The sequence below is a fragment of the Cajanus cajan genome, chromosome 5, assembly GCF_000230855.2.
Source record: "Cajanus cajan strain Asha chromosome 5, NIPB_CcT2T_4, whole genome shotgun sequence".
NCBI classification, from domain to species: Eukaryota; Viridiplantae; Streptophyta; class Magnoliopsida; order Fabales; family Fabaceae; genus Cajanus; species Cajanus cajan.
This window is the reverse complement of record NC_138521.1, coordinates 55,693,547-55,710,138: the sequence shown is the minus strand read 5'-3', so window position 1 is coordinate 55,710,138 and position 16,592 is coordinate 55,693,547. Positions and strand designations below refer to the sequence as shown.

Genomic DNA, 16,592 nt, shown 5'->3' with positions numbered 1-16,592 from the left:
TATTTTATTTATTAATAGATTAAGTGACCATCTTTTGTGTTACTCATAGTCGATAGTGACTTTATGTTAGTGTTCGACACTTCTAATTTTACTTGAACTAATGAAATATTGATATTTTATAATTAAATTTAAGCTTAAATATGTTTTTAATCTATATAAAGTTAGTAAGTTTTAATTTTAGTCTTTGAATTTTTTATTTTATTTTTATCTCTATAAAATTAAAATTGCCTTTTGGTTTCACATCATATTCTAAAGCTTCGATTAAGACTAATGTAGTTTAACCAAAAGGTAAGTAAAGTCTGAAAAAGAAGTATTTTTGTGAAGGATCCCTTTCAATCCCTATTTTTTATGTAATCATTTTTAATCATTTTATTTATTAAAGGATTAAGTGAATATCTTTTGTGTTACTCACAACCGATAATAACATTATGTTAGTGTTCGAAATCTCTAAATTTTTATAAATTCTTAAGATAAATGTTATTTATTTATATTAAAATAATTATTAAAATTTAGAAATAATGACTTTAAATTTTAGAGAAGAAAAAATAAAAAAATTATAAACATTTCATAATAAAAAAAATATTTATTAAATAAGTATTGCATTAAGCTCTATGTCATAATAATCTAATCGCATTCATAATATCTCAAACACAATCTTTTGTAAAATGAAATTCAAAATTGGGTCTGGTTGTTTTGCCTTTTATTTTAAACCGCAAACGGAATTTTATTCATCACGTGATAATATTTTATCGAGCAGAAGAGTTTCTTCCTCTAGAGCTCATTGGAGCTCCGTAAAAGGCCAAACTCTAGAAGAAGAAAAAAGGCTTTTAGCCATAAATTTTGTCTTCTAAAAACTGAATTTTTTTTTTCCGTCACGGGATCCCCGTACTCGCGATAAACTAATCATGTCTGTAGTTGTAACTTCGTTGATCCAACATAGTTTTACATGGTAGGGATTGAATACGGGTTACGTAAATTATCTCCGTCACATAAATTGTTCTTTCAACATCTACATCACTAGATCAGTCCAACTCAAGATTGAAAATATTCTGTCAATTATTAAGTGTATATTTGGATACTAATTTAAAATTATATTAAAAAAATACGCATTTTAATGAAACAATAAAAATATTACAAGGAGTTGATTTTGAAACACATTATATGAATTTTCCTGTCGCAGTGGCCAACCGTTGGGTTTTGGAACATTTAACATTAGACAGAAGAGTTGTGTAGAAAGTAATTTTGACATGAACAATAATCGGTATGAACTTCGAAGCAGTGTCATGTAAAATACGATGAATATCTAGGTAAAATGTCTAACTCACTCAAATTCAGGCTTTTCTAATGTCACTCAATTCTCTCTCTGACACCAACATGATAATAATTTAGGAGCTTAGGGTTTTGCCGCTCTAGTTCAGTAATGTGTAAGCAAATGAAGAAAAGTCTCTTTTGAAGAATATTTATTTTAGAACAAATAATTCTTTAAATGATATTCTTTAAAACTTATCATAAATTCATAATTGTGTTCGACTTTGTATATGGTTTTAAAACTTTTTTTAATTATTAACTAATATTTTAACATATATATTTCACAGACAAAATATTTTTTTATATTATTATTATTATTATTATTATTATTATTATATATTAAGTTAAAAGACGATTTTAAATCCTTTAAGTTTTAATTATAAATGAAAGATTTTATTTTAAACAAAATGAATTATCTGTAAAATACTTTAGATTAAATGAAGTAAAATATATATCGTCTATAAAATAAAGAGAAGTGGATGAAACATATAATATATCTCATTATGTATAAAATGTATATTTTTTAAGTGAAACTAACAATAAATTTCATTAAATATTTTATCCCTAGAGGGAAGCAACTTTTAAAACAACTTAATTCACCTCTAGCATTTGTGTATCACAACTTAGACATGTATCTCAACCACATGTCCACAACTCGATCACTTTATATAGCATACAACTTTACAACTTTCCACTTTCGTTAAATTAATCAACAATATACAACTCAACATAAAAAATATTCATCATCAATTATTATCATTTAATATCATCTAAATATCAACAATTCATTATATAACAACTTAGGACATCATATATTACCATATGCTATAAGAGAGTTAACACATCATTTTCAATGTAATCATCAATTAGCATACAATGACAATTTTCACATAACACAACACAATTGGAGTTCTACTACTCGAATCAAACTCATCTTTATCTCATATGAAGGTTAAAAATGTTATCTACAATCCTTATGAATACTTCAAGTTCTAAATCATCATATACTATATTGAAAATTACAAAAATCGCAACTGTACTATCCGTACCGCTATGCCGAGCTCGAGCTCGGCATCACAGCGTGGAGTGACCTCGGACACGCGCTAGGCGACATCGGCTCGCTATCCAATTAGGTCATAAACTGATCTTGGGCCCAAGGCTCAACAAAACCCTAATATACACAAAGGTACATGCATTACTTATACGAGACTCATACACCCACAAACACTAACTTTAGCATCGGAGTCTCTTTTGCAGGTACCACCCCCATCTTGGAGCAACAAGCATACCAGCGAAGGAGGCTCACCGATCTTACCCAACAGATCGTCCCCTACGACCGATCTCCGGTAAGAACATTTGGCACCCACCGTGGGGCCGATTAAGATAGCTCTTATCGGCCACGCTTATGGTATTCACCCGAAGCCATAGTAGACGCGTAACAGACGACGTAGATCGCACGACAAGCATGGATAACGAAGCAGCATTGAGAAGGCTGATCGAACAAGTCGAGCAGATGAGGCAACAACACACCGCCAATCTGCAAAACATCCGTGCCAAGCACGAAACTGACCTAGCGGCGCTGCGTACCGCGAATGAGGCTAACCCAGCGGCGCTGCGCACCGAGAACGAGCGCATCCGCGCCCAGCTTCCTCGGCGCCTTTCTGATCAGCCCCCTCAACCGAGTAGTCAACACGAAGAAGAGGGGAACTCGGTCTCTCAACCCCCAATCGCGCCTAGCACATCGACTCCCCGACCTGCCACACATCGGTCTCACGCGCCAACGAACAGGTCGGCCCATGAAGTCAGCAATGCTCCGGCTCAAGATCCTAGAAATCGGACGAGCATTCGTCGCCATCCCTTTGTGGACGGCATCATGGAGACACCTCTGCCTTTCGGCTGGAAGCCCCTCCACGTCGACCGCTATGACGGCACGACGGATCCAAATGAACACATTGACTTATACGTCACACAGGTAAACCTATACACTAATGAAGATGCTATTCTGTGTAGGGTTTTTCCAACCTCGCTCAAGGGATCAGAACTCGCCTGGTATACCCTATTGCCAATGGGATCAGTCGATAGCTTCGACACTCTGGTGAGGCGATTCACGGTGCAATACGCAACGATCCGACCTCATCACATCACATCCGCCGCCTTGGCCAGCCTCATACAGGGCGACGACGAACCATTAAGGACATTCATGGAGCGCTTCGCTGGCGTCTCCGTCAAAATCCGCAACTTCAACCCCGAGGTCGCACTGCACTCCATGCTCATGGCGTTGAAGCCAGGACCTTTTGTCGACAGCCTTTGTCGACGACCTCCTCCCGACATGGACGAGTTCTGCAACGCAATTCGCGACAAACCACAAGGAAAACAAGACCAAGGTCAGGCCACGAACATTTAAAGTTGGCGACCTTGTTTGGCGATTACGGGGAGAAGCAAGAACAGACCCCTCCAAAGGAAAATTTGGAACTTGGAATTCCACCCACCTCAAATTTTATTTCTCTTAACTTGTAAATTCAAGTGATGTACTCTTTTTCCTCCTCAGCCTTTTTTCCCACTAAAGAAAAGGGTTTTTGGCCAAGGAAGGTTTTAACGAGGCACGCCTCAGAAATAAATCAACAAAGCAACTCCATTAACCATGACGACTTGCCAAGGTCAAGTTCGAACCTTGATGTTAAAGTCGGGTTCGAACCTTCAAATACAAATTACGTTGCCAAGGTCGAATCCGAACCTTGATGCCAAGGTCGAGTTCGAACCTTGAGATCACATTTTCTTAACCAAGGTCGAGTTCGAACCTTGATATGCCAAGGTCAAGTCCGAACCTTGAGATCACATTTTCTTAACAAAGGTCGAGTTCGAACCTTGATATGCCAAGGTCGAGTCCGAACCTTGAAATCACATTTTCTTAACCAAGGTCGAGTTCGAACCATGATATGCCAAGGTCGAGTCCGAACCTTGAGATCACATTTTCTTAACCAAGGTCGAGTTCGAACCTTGATATGCCAAGGTCGAGTTCGAACCTTGATATGCCAAGGTCGAGTCCGAACCTTGAGATCACATCTACTTAACAAGGTCGAATTTGAACCTTCAAACAACAAATTTGGGAACTCCTCAGAAGCCCCTTTGCTCTTACATCACTCGGTGCTTGGGGGGCAAGTGTACTGGCCAGCCGAGTTGTCGACTTGTCCCTCACCAATCTGCTAACTCGGTCAAACGTTTACCAGCCTAACCAAGCAGTAAGCTCATTATTACCGAGCTCCTCAGCTCGACCATGAAACATGGATATCGAAACACCACATCGGCCCAAAGAGGCCACGTCATCAAACAAATAAAAATATAATCTTGTCACCGTGCCGCCCACGCGTTATGGGAACGAGGTGACGGTTATGACACATGGCATCATGACAAATAGGCGTACGCGAAAAGTCACGACCCCTTGTCGAGCTCGGTCTTAACTCCTCGACCTACGGTCTTCGGAGCTCGGGGGGCTAGTGTACTATCCGTACCGCTATGCCGAGCTCGAGCTCGGGGGGCTAGTGTACTATCCGTACCGCTATGTCGAGCTCGAGCTCGGCATCACAGCCCGGAGTGACCTCGGACACGCGTTAGGAGACATCGACTCGCTATCCAATTAGGTCATAAACTGATCTTGGACCCAAGGCCCAACAAAACCCTAATACACACAAAGGTACGTGCATTACTTATACGAGATTCATATACCCACAAACACTAACTTTAACATCGGAGTCTTTTTTGTAGGTACCACCCCCATCTTGGAGCAGCAAGCGTACCAGCAAAGGAGGGTCACCGATCTTACCCAACAAATTGTCCCCAACGACCGATCTCCGGTAAAAACAGCAATCATTTGCCAAATTGTTTACAGTTTGACCTTTGCTCACTAAAAATGTCATAATCGGAGTTATAGACCTCATTTTTAGGTGATTCCAAAGCCATTGAAAAGTTAACATCTAGGACTACAAATTTTAGGAAGACAACAAAGTCAAATTCAAAAAACACCAAACCGCTCAACCATTTTCAAACTTCTCAGCAGATTCCTTATAGAAATACACCTAATTCTAATATGCAAAACTGCTCAGTCGTTTCTAAACAGCTTAGTCATTTCCTTCTAAAGACACACTTGATTATAATGTCCAAAATCGCTTAGCTGTTTCTAAACGACTTAGTCCTTTCCTTTCAAAAACACTCAATTTCTCTCTTTTTTTTCTTTTCAATTTTGCTTAGTCGTTTCATGACAGCGACCATCTTTATTTTTCAGAATTTTGGCATTTTCGAAGCTTTTCATTCCATCCAAAGCTTCCTACAAGTTTCAATGTTACATCTAAACCATAAGAACTCATCTAAATAACTAGAATACATAAAAAAATTGAAAATCAACACAAAATAGACATGCAACCATAAATTTCAACATTCATCAATCCCCCTTATTATGGGTGTTACAAGAACCAAACCAACTTCCCCCAAAATCCACGATTCAACCATTACAATTCCAGTAACACAACTTAGAAATTAAGGATTTGAAAGAATCACCAAATTAAATTCACAAGACACAACCAAGGCAAACTTCCCTTACCTCTTTGGGAGTTAGAATTTGCTAAGAGGAGAAGAGAAAAGGAAGAAGCTTCGCTTGCTCCATATGATTTTTGAAGACAAACTGCAACTCAGCAATTGAGACTTTTCCTACTACTTTGGCCAACTGAAGAAAAGAAGGAGAAGGAAAAGAGAATTCTTAGCCCAGAAAGAAATGAAAGAAAAGAAAGAGGAAAAATTGGCTCTCAATCTCCAAAAATAGCTCTATGAACAGAATATTACAATTACATCTCGACAAAAAAAAAATTGAATTCAACAACTTCAAGACTCTTTAATTTATGCTTAATAGAATTTAACTTATATGAGAGGATTTAAACAAAATAAAATTCACAAAATAAAGGGAGGAAAAATGTTTTTATGAGGAAAAAAATAGAAGGTGAAAGTGAATAAGAGGAAAAAGAAAGAAAAAAATGTTTATAAGGACTAAAATACCTATAAAAAAATGCTTGTGTAAGAACTAAGATAAGTAGTTTCTAATTGTAAAGTTAGAACGGTAAATTTTGTGTAAATATAAAGACTAACATGTAACAATAATGTATGTAAAAGAATTAAAACATAAAAACTAACACGCATCAGTAACATGTCATTTCACTGTTAATGTCAGTAGCTTTTTATTTATTTATTTATTTATTTTTAATTATAAGAACCAAAAAGAAACTAAAAGTATTTATATAGGAATTAAAATAATTTTTAGGTTAAAATCTAATTAGAATAATAAAAAAATATTTGAATAAGAAAAATTTGTATTCAAATAAAAGTTAATTTTGTATTCGAATTCGTTACGTAAGAAAGTGTAATCGAGTAAGATTTTTATTTATTCACATAATATTTTTTGACATTTTAAAATCGCTAATATATGTTTAAAAAATTTTTAAAAAATTGAGATGTTCCAACAGTTAGAAGTATAAAAATAAAATCCAATTAATGTTCATTTTTGGAAGTTTTGAAACTGTCAGTAAAGAATCGTCAATAAATGCGATTAACGTAAAAATAGAAAGGTGTGAGACTCACTTTTTTTATTCTTCATTTGACACAATTTTTTTATTTTAAACCAACAAAATTATTTTTACATATCTATTTCTTCACATCCCCTGTTATTTACTTTCTATCTTTCTCATAATAAACACAACGTTAGTATGATTTGTGTTCTTTTATATAAATAGAAATTATAATTATGACAATAAAATTTGAATTTAAAATTATATATATTATCCTATTGTTTACTAATCTTAATAGTATATAGTAAGATTTAATTTGTATTTATAGGAATAAATTATACTCGTGTGTTGAAAATAATATTAAAAAAAGTTTTCAAAATAGTTTTATTTGTGGTGATTTCACTATTAAAAAAATGTTATTTTCTTGCAAATTTTCTTACAAAAATATATTTGCAGATTTTTTTTATGAATTTTCTTGTAATAATAATTTTACAAATTTTTATTGTAAATTTATTTGTGAAAAATAATTTACAGAAATTTCTTACAAATTTTTTTATGAAAAATAATCCAAAATTTTTCTTTGCAAATTTTGTTACAATTTTAATGATCATAGAAAAAAAATTTCATAGTAAAAATTTGCAGAAAATGCTGTAAGAATTTTATCTTGTTTCTTACTGATTTTCTTGTAAAAATAAATTTAGTAATGTTTACTAAATGATAAAAAAATTTTGTACGTAACTTTGCTGGCAGATTTTCCTGGTAATTTTAATTCGTAAAATATATATATATATATATATATATATATATTTATAAGTTTAAGAACTAAAAGACTTACCTCAAGTCCCACATCGATTAAAAAAAAACAATTAAAGAGATATAAGTTGGAGTAACATTTATCTTATAAATTGATTTTGTATGATTGAGTGTTAAACTTATAATTTACATGTTTCAAATGAATTCATTGTAAACATTTAAAAGTTAAAGAATATTAATAATCAAGTTTATCCCGGTTAACATATTCTTTTATGATGAAAATTGGTATATTGATATAAAACATTATGGATTTGTATTAAAGGTATATATGATACATCGATTTTTCATATCAATTATAATTTTATATTAATACAAGAAATTGATGTGCATTATCGGTAGATCGGCTTTTTATATTTACCATTAGGGCAATTTTTTTTACTCCGGATATTTTTTTTAAATATCTCATAATAGGTAAATTTTTTAAAATTTCCTAATATATTGGAGTAAGGCGTTACTATACAGATACAACTTTTAAAGTAAAAGTCGTGTTTAAGAAGTTCAATTTTTATTTTTATTTTTTTATATATGAAATATTCATTGTTAATTAATCTTTCTCCGAGATTACTAAATATACATAAGATTTCTCTTCATTAAAAAAGAAAAATAGAAGTTATGTTTTAAAGCATGATTTTTATATATAAAAAAAAGTGTAAAAAATATTTTTTTGACATATAAAAAAAAGGTAAAGTCTCAATTCAGTTCACAACTTGCCATTTTGAAAAGAAAAAAAAAAATTAATAAAAAATCGCGTTTGGTGATCACCATATCTATTAAAAAAAGGGAAAGAAAGAAAGTAAAAGTTGTGTTTCTGAAATAACGTTCCGTAATATCAGTGTGTAGTTGCGTAATATTGTGTTTTTTTTTTCTTCTAATAAACATGAATCACACAATATATCAAAATTAACAATTAAAAGTTCATGTGCACTCGTGGATGTAATGTTTATACTAACCGTTCACTAATAAACAAAAAATATATATTTCTATTAGTAAAAAGTTATAACAACAATGACAGTGATCAAACTTAAGGATAATAAATGCAAACATATACATTAGTTTTTTTTTTTTTTTTCAATGCTAATGGATCCATTTATTTAATTTTTTCTCTTTTTTTTGTGAAAAAATAGAATAATTATTTTTGTAAATATATTTTTAATGTTTCTTTCTAAATCATTTAAAAAAACAGTTTTCTATTTTTTAAAAAGTTAATTACATTTTCTAAAAACTTTTTTTTTTTTTAAACAAACTTGCCCAATATATAATTTATTATTTTCATGTAATCAACTTATGTCAATCATTAAATGCATAAATATAAAGTTGTTTTAACTTAATCAGTGATATTAATTTAAGTTTTGTATAAATAATTGCATTAAATATTTATATAAAAACTTGTTACTTATTATAGCTTCACTGCTGGTCACTCAAATAGGAACATTTTTCCACCAAAGAATGAAGAATATTTGTGGTTGAAAAAAAAACATAGAGAACTTATGATGAATTTTGAAATCTTTAATGGAATGCTGTCTGCTACCACCGAAGTCCAAGTGTAGACAGAAAAGACTCTCAAATCCTACTAATGACCTGATTTGATGCGGGGTGAATTAGTTTACATTGAACTTATCCTTAAATTTCCCCCCATATGTTGATAATTAAGCCATACTTGAGCTACAAAATTCATTGTGGCATGAAATGCTTCAGACGACCACCAATTACGCTGTTGAATATGTGGAATTTTTGGTCACAACTCTAATCGAAATGAGTTGAAAGAAACCGTAGAAAACTTCTCAGGGTTGCACAGGACACAGGACTGATGAGGTTGCACACTAACACACACACTAGTGGTTTAATAACTTTTAATTAGTCACCTCAGTCTTTTATGTCCACGTGACCACCAAATAGTATTGCGTAGTGTTTCTCTCAATGACGATTGCATTACTCACTAATTACGCATTTATCTTCTCAAATTGATGTACTAATTACTTTCATATGTAAGCTTTAATATATAACATGAAAATTCTTTGATAAGATAATCACGTTAATCATTATTCTCTTGTTATCGAAATGATACGCTAGAATTAATGACCATACAATGTGCTTAGTAGGTTGTGAGCCACTACCAAGCACTATTAATTATTGGAATGCTCCTCGTTTATAGGAAAATCAAATCAGCTTAGAAACTAGCCTCGTCGGACCTATATATATTTGCGAATTTCCAAATAACACAAAAAGCTTCTGACATATGGTAATTGCTTCTTAATTGATTCTACTACTTTCATGAACTATCCTTTTTGGATGGTGTGAATGACATGAAGCGGTCTCAGACTCTCAGCAACATGCGACAGGACACCTATATTCAAAATTTTGTTTATACAGTAATTGGTTTGCTAAACTTTAGGGGACTAATTAAAGTGATGATGTTTAAAGGTTTACTTCTGACAGCGTTGAGACTTCCACATCCACAGGACCAATCTTTAATATAAATTCATCATCTTATATCTTTAGAATTGGGATACATATGAAATGATTCATACCTAAGTTTTTGTTCTAAAAATAATAATAAATAGTTTAATTAGTGGAATAATTTTATTATGATAGTTTTATTTTCTTGTTTATTTTTTATAATTACGTTATTAAGCTCTTCAAGATATCCGTGTAATTGATGTTATCTTAACTTTCTGGCTAATTTTATTTGTTTAAAGTAAGGAACTACTCTTTTCACGATTTGATCAGCTCAAGGTATGTTTGCGGATCATGAGGGCAACACATACACAATGAAGTATGAAATAACTTAACATACACAACAGTGATTAATTGAAGTTTCATTATCCTATTTGCCTTCTTCAACATACATGTATGGCTCTTACATATCACGAAGCAATAAGTTGATATCTCACCAGTGTCGTGCCTTGCAAGTCAATATGGCACTATCTCAATACGTTTTTGGACACGTAGGGCTCCAAATTGGATATTTGAATAAGGTACGATTGAATTGCTCGAATGAGTTTTTATTTTTATTTTTATTAATTGTAGTATGATGAAGTGCCTTGATTAAATTAGGCGTAGTACAGTTATTTTAATATGGTTAAATAAAAGAATTACAAAGAAATCATTGTTGGTCAAACTCAAAAGGTTGGCAAATTTGACTTTATACTTTTGTATCAGTATTTGTATGATGATAAGAATGCATTTTTGTTTATAATATTGCATACATAAGCAATAAAGTGTGACTGTGAAGCTTAGACAGGGAAAAGGGGTCCATGCATGCTCACAAATACTAAAGGCCTACAAGTCAAGAGACCGAATTTTGGGTTGGTAACTGCTCCCTAGACCCTAGTCCCTACCTGTGCCGTATGCGTGATCTAGTTAAACGTTATACTTAAAGTCTCTCATCATCAGATTTATGAAAATGAAATGTCGTATATATTATGATTATTATCATGTGATTGATTCAAATAGTACATGTTTAATTTTTATTAAAATAAAATTTTGGATTGAAATAAAATTTTGGATCGAAACAACTCAAGTCCGATTTCTTATTATTGAAGGACTCTGACGTGGTAACATGAGTTGTTTAAAGAAGAGAGAGAGTTGTTTCTTGAAGTAACCGTTTCTTATTGAACATATTTGAGAACGTTTTATAAATAATAATAATGAAAATTAATTTCGTATAATGTTTTATGTATTTACTATTACTTTATTTTATTTTTAATATCTATTTATTGTGTATTTTTTTTGGTAATTTATTTTCTTTTATTATAGTGTAATTATATTTTTTAATAAAAATTTAAATTTGGTTCATAAATGATTAGAAAAAAATTCCAAAAGTTGAATTTCTTAAAGTTTCTTACTATTGGAGTAAATTTGTATTTGAGTTGTTTAATGCTGATATGACACACTAAGGACCACTTTTTTTATTTTTCAATGCATAAAGCAACTCACAACTCAAATGAGTTACTTATATCGGAGATATTGTAAGTATTTTTAAAAACAATGATCATATTCAGGTTTTCAGTGATATAGTGCTTACAGGTCGATTACACCAAGTATATGTAAAATATCTCTTGACTAGGGTTTAGCGCAGTGCAAGATATTGACCATTTTTCTCCTTGGTGCATGATCGTGATGTTGGCCTTCTTGGTATATAATTTTGCCAACAATTACTTGTTTGCGAGTAGCTATGTTACTCCTTTCCTTTAATGGTATGAAAGCACTCTGGACTGGTGCATATATATATAAAAAAGGAACGTATTCGAATGCTTAATCAATCAACCAATCTGGGACGAAACTGATCTGAGAATATAACGATCCAGAAATAATTAGGCGTAGGTAGACGAACACAACCAGCATAGTCGTGTTAATTAAAATCAGCAAGTTCATGTTCAGTCCGTGTCAAACATACCAAACTAAGATCGTGGTCGAATTTTATGTCTATCCAGCTAATCATATCTACCTTGTTAAAATAATATGTTGAATATAAATAAAATCCACTCCATATTTAATAATAATTAACGGTCGTATATATGTCAAATATGTTAGATATATAAAATAATTTATGAGCTTTTGCATAATTATATGTGTTTTAGAGAATCAATTATAGTCATAAAGAGTTTGCCAGGGTTGAGAGGGATTTTCTTGACCATATCTGCTTAGGCTTTGCTCTTCTGCGGTTCAGTTTGGACAAAGGAACGTATTTATTACATTCTTCCTCTGTTCACAATCACATTTGATATTTTCTCCCAAATATATATGACATTAGTCTCTAGGCACGTACTACTTATTATATGAAGTAAAAATAGACTAGGCACATGCAAGTGGTTGACCCGAACTCTATCTGATAAGAAAATAAGAGTTGATACAGCAGAAAATTAATCAATTGGTCCATTTAAGATTTTACTGGGAAAAAAATTCCATCTTGCTTCAACTGGCATATGCTGCCACTGAATATTACCCAAATACATCGATGCTTTCTCATTGAGATGTCAATATCAATCCCTTTTAACATATTTGCATGATCTATCCTCTTCGTAGGTCTGACTAGTAAAATTAATCTTAACCATTTATTCTCGAGTTCCTATACTCATCCTTCCAAATACGCTCAAGTCGTGGCTAATTGGACTGCTTCAACATTTGGTTACGTATATCCGTTTGTCTCAGTAAATTTCCACAGTTTGCATTAATGATAGCCAGTTCCATGGACAAGTGTGGTGGGAGTTATAATCTGCAAGGTTGAAAAAAGGGGAAAAACAAATTTGTGGCTTTGGAATCTCCAGAGATCGTTGTCCATTCTTTGTATATCAGGAATGTCTCATTGAATTAAGGACACATAGGTGTTGTTTCACCTGCTGATATGGGACACGTAAACGTGATGACGAAATGGTTGAGTAAGAATGAAATCAGGGCAGTGGATTTGTATTTTGTCATGGAAAATTTTAAAAGAGTATAATTATTTTACACATTATTTTTATACTTCTTTGGGATGCTTACATATAGTTCTGCCTTTGGGTCACCCATCTTTCAGCGTCACCCATTTTGTGCAGCTAAAAACCTCATGTTAGTTCCCACGTACCTTTCACAACCCATGGTGGAGCCCCCAACCATCTCCTGTTTATCCTTGCCTCCTTAGATCCCCCATTTTATTTTCTTAATTTTCTCTTGGTCCATGATTTTTTTTTTAGATCACAAATATCTTTTATCAAAATAATTATTTTTAAGTCAGATATAACTATTATGTATGATAAAATTCTCTTTTTAAGTATTTAAATATATTTGAGATTTGAATTTTAAATGTATTTGAAATTTGAATTCAAGACTATTAGTTAAGATGAAATAATTTTCGTACTCAATGCATGATTTTATTTATTGTACATATATGTAATTAATTATTTAGGAAAGAAAAGGAGAGGGCTTTATATAAAGGTGGGTGGGGTGTAGGGCTTTTGGGTCATTACTCATTACAAGCTAGTGTTGGTAAGACTTTTGCATTAGTTTGGCAAATTGCTAGCTAGTGGTGTTGTTTGTGTTTGTTAGTGCTATGGGGAGGCAACCTTGCTGTGACAAACTTGGGGTGAAGAAAGGGCCATGGACTGCCGAGGAAGATAAGAAGCTCATAAACTTCATTCTCACCAATGGCCAGTGCTGTTGGAGAGCTGTGCCAAAGCTTGCTGGCCTTAGGCGATGTGGCAAGAGTTGTCGCCTTCGTTGGACTAATTATCTTCGGCCTGACTTGAAGAGAGGGCTCCTCACACAAGCTGAGGAGCAACTTGTTATTGATCTTCATGCTCGTCTTGGCAACAGGTTCTTTATTCTTCACAACCTCACCTGCATGCATTGTCAACATTTCTTACATGACCACAGTTTTATAAGTATCATCAAGCTCAACATAATATTAAAATAATTTTATCAAGGATTGTGTTGCCTTATTTATTATTTTAATACATCTTGGTCTTATAACTGGCAGTGCCTAGACAACGTATTCTATTCACAAGAATTGTTATCCTTGCTCGTTAGTTTGGCTTTCCAAAATTACACTACAAGGCGCCTAGTCATTAACTACGTACTGTGACTTCAATTCTAAACCATTAATAATGTTGAAGAAGGTGACTCATTTAAAACCATGTTTTAAACAAAGGTTACTTAAGGCTGAAGCAATTGAATACTTGCTTGGTTTACTCATTTATAAATTTCAAGATAGTAGTTAGTAACATAACATCTTTCGGTGTTCTCAAATTCTCGTCTCTTATTTACTTTGCGTGCTATATATGTGAATTATTCGGATGAGCAAATACCACATGGTATGTATAAATTTGAAAGCAAAACATCATTGACCTGCGTAATTTATTTTCAAGCTAAAAAGTTACTCCACATCATTGGAACTGATATTCATTGTTGAAGAATAATAAAAATTATCGTTAGTTACAAGATAAATAATGATAATTTAGTTGAAGATATTAGTACTACCTAAAGCAATTACATGTTGGATATGATTGGTACATGTCTTTACGACCAAGAAAGACATCCACATCAATCTTATGTGTAAATGCTGGGACGTAACATACGCCAATAGATTCTGATACATGGTTTGGTTGGTGTCTCAGGTGGTCCAAGATTGCTGCTAGGTTACCCGGAAGAACAGATAATGAGGTTAAAAATCATTGGAACACCCATATCAAGAAAAAACTCCTTAAAATGGGTATTGATCCAGTTACTCATGAACCTCTCAATAAACAAGCAACATCTCAGGATAGCTCATCCTCCCCTTTGGAGCATGTGCCACAACCTGGCAATAATAGCCTTGATCAGGCCAAGGAAACTGATGGGGTTCTCAATTCAGAGGAGAATTCAAGTTCATCCCAAGCTGAAAATTCTTCTGGGGATGATTCACTTTTGCTGGATAGCATTTGCAGTGACGACTCTCTAATAGACACTTTGTGGCTGGATGAAACTCCTCTGGTGGAAGCATTATGGGACACAACACCTAAAGTAGAGAATACTAATAGTAACATGGGTTTGATGCCATCTTGGGAAGATAATTGTGCTTGGTTATTGGACTGTCAGGACTTTGGTATTCATGATTTTGGGTTTAACTGTTCCCAAGATATAGAGTGAAATGCACTGCAAACTATAGGAATGAAGGAAGATGGGCATTAGCACGCATGTAGTATATCTGAAGGGATTAATTATCCACCAAACGAAAATCAGGGTAAGATATCAAATCTATAAATGTGACAAAATACCACGGGCTCAAATTTAGGTTCTTGGTGTTGGATTTTATCTACTTAGTAGTATTCTACAGAATGTTCTTGGAAGGTGAACGTTTCCTCTTATGAGGTTCCTCGCCAACCATATCCCAAAATTTGATAGCAAACCAAAACCAAATCATCAAAATCCCACAGTACGTACGTACGTACTTTCTTGTAATTAAATGTTGTATTTATGTGTACGGTAGGGACAAAACAAATGGGAAATGTCTAGTGAGTTGGGAAACATATTGTACAAAAGAAGTCTGTTTTGAAAATAATGGTAAAATCTTTTGTGATTAATTACAAGTTCAGTTGTATTATTTCATTTTATGTTTTCTGTCACGTTAGAGATAGATAGACAGAGACATTGAGAACAAAGAGAAGTCAGAGAACAGAGAGGTAGAGATTATTTATAACCACACACCTTGAGCCAGCAGGTGAGACAATGAGTGGCGTGGAAGAGTTGCTTGGTTTTGTCTGGTGTTGTTTTCATATCAATATTTGAGTTTATTTTTGGTAAAACTCAAGTGTATTATTAAAGTAAAATTTATTCTGATTAAAATCCAAATGCATGTTTAGATTAAAGTTAACAATCGTAAATTTGAATAGATTTAATGTTCTAAATTTAGTTTGTAAAAGCAACTTTGACATTGTTTTCCATTGAAAATTGGTTTCAAAACAAATACAAGTGTGTAAATATACTTTTAAGAAAACGAAACATATCACTACATTGAATTTACTATACAATAGGTTAAAAACGGCAAGTAAATAAAACATGGCCTTAAACACTTGAAAAAAAAATTGTATAAAAATTGTATCGGATAATATTTTGTTTATGAAAAAGAAATAATAGCCCAACACTTTTTATTATCTTCTTAGAAACAATCTATTATTATTTTTATTTAAAAAATAGAACTCGTTAAATAAGAAATTTAACTAATTAAAAGTATGTTTTAATAAACTTTTCTAAAAGAGCTTTTAAAAGAAAAAAAATGAAAAAAACTTTTCTATAACCTAAAATTAGTTTATGTTTAAACTAACTCGTATAAACTTTCTCACATAGTTTTTTCAAACAAAAAAAAATCATATTAGCTTGTGGATAAGTTAATTTTTGTTTATAGAAATTTTTGTTTCATTTTTCTTCTATTTTTTTCTCTAAAAATATTTCTGAAAAAATTTATCTAAA

At 32.6% G+C, this 16,592-nt stretch overlaps 1 protein-coding gene across 1 annotated transcript; it reads left to right on the top strand.

Annotated features, from left to right (window-relative positions):
* The first annotated feature begins 13,619 nt into the window (after positions 1-13,619).
* On the top strand, positions 13,620-15,712 carry LOC109809799 (MYB-like transcription factor ODO1). The gene is made up of 2 exons (XM_020373199.2): positions 13,620-13,961; positions 14,762-15,712. Exons 1-2 carry the CDS (start codon positions 13,699-13,701, stop codon positions 15,270-15,272), a joined length of 774 nt encoding a protein of 257 aa, XP_020228788.1. The 5' UTR covers positions 13,620-13,698; the 3' UTR covers positions 15,273-15,712.
* The last annotated feature ends 880 nt before the right edge of the window (positions 15,713-16,592 follow it).

Bases quoted from the DNA above. Each gene is read 5' to 3' on its own strand.
- LOC109809799 (XM_020373199.2), top strand. From the start codon at position 13,699: ATGGGGAGGCAACCTTGCTGTGACAAACTTGGGGTGAAGAAAGGGCCA. The intron at 13,962-14,761 runs GTTCTTTATTCT...TTGGTGTCTCAG, and splicing joins CATGCTCGTCTTGGCAACAG to GTGGTCCAAGATTGCTGCTA.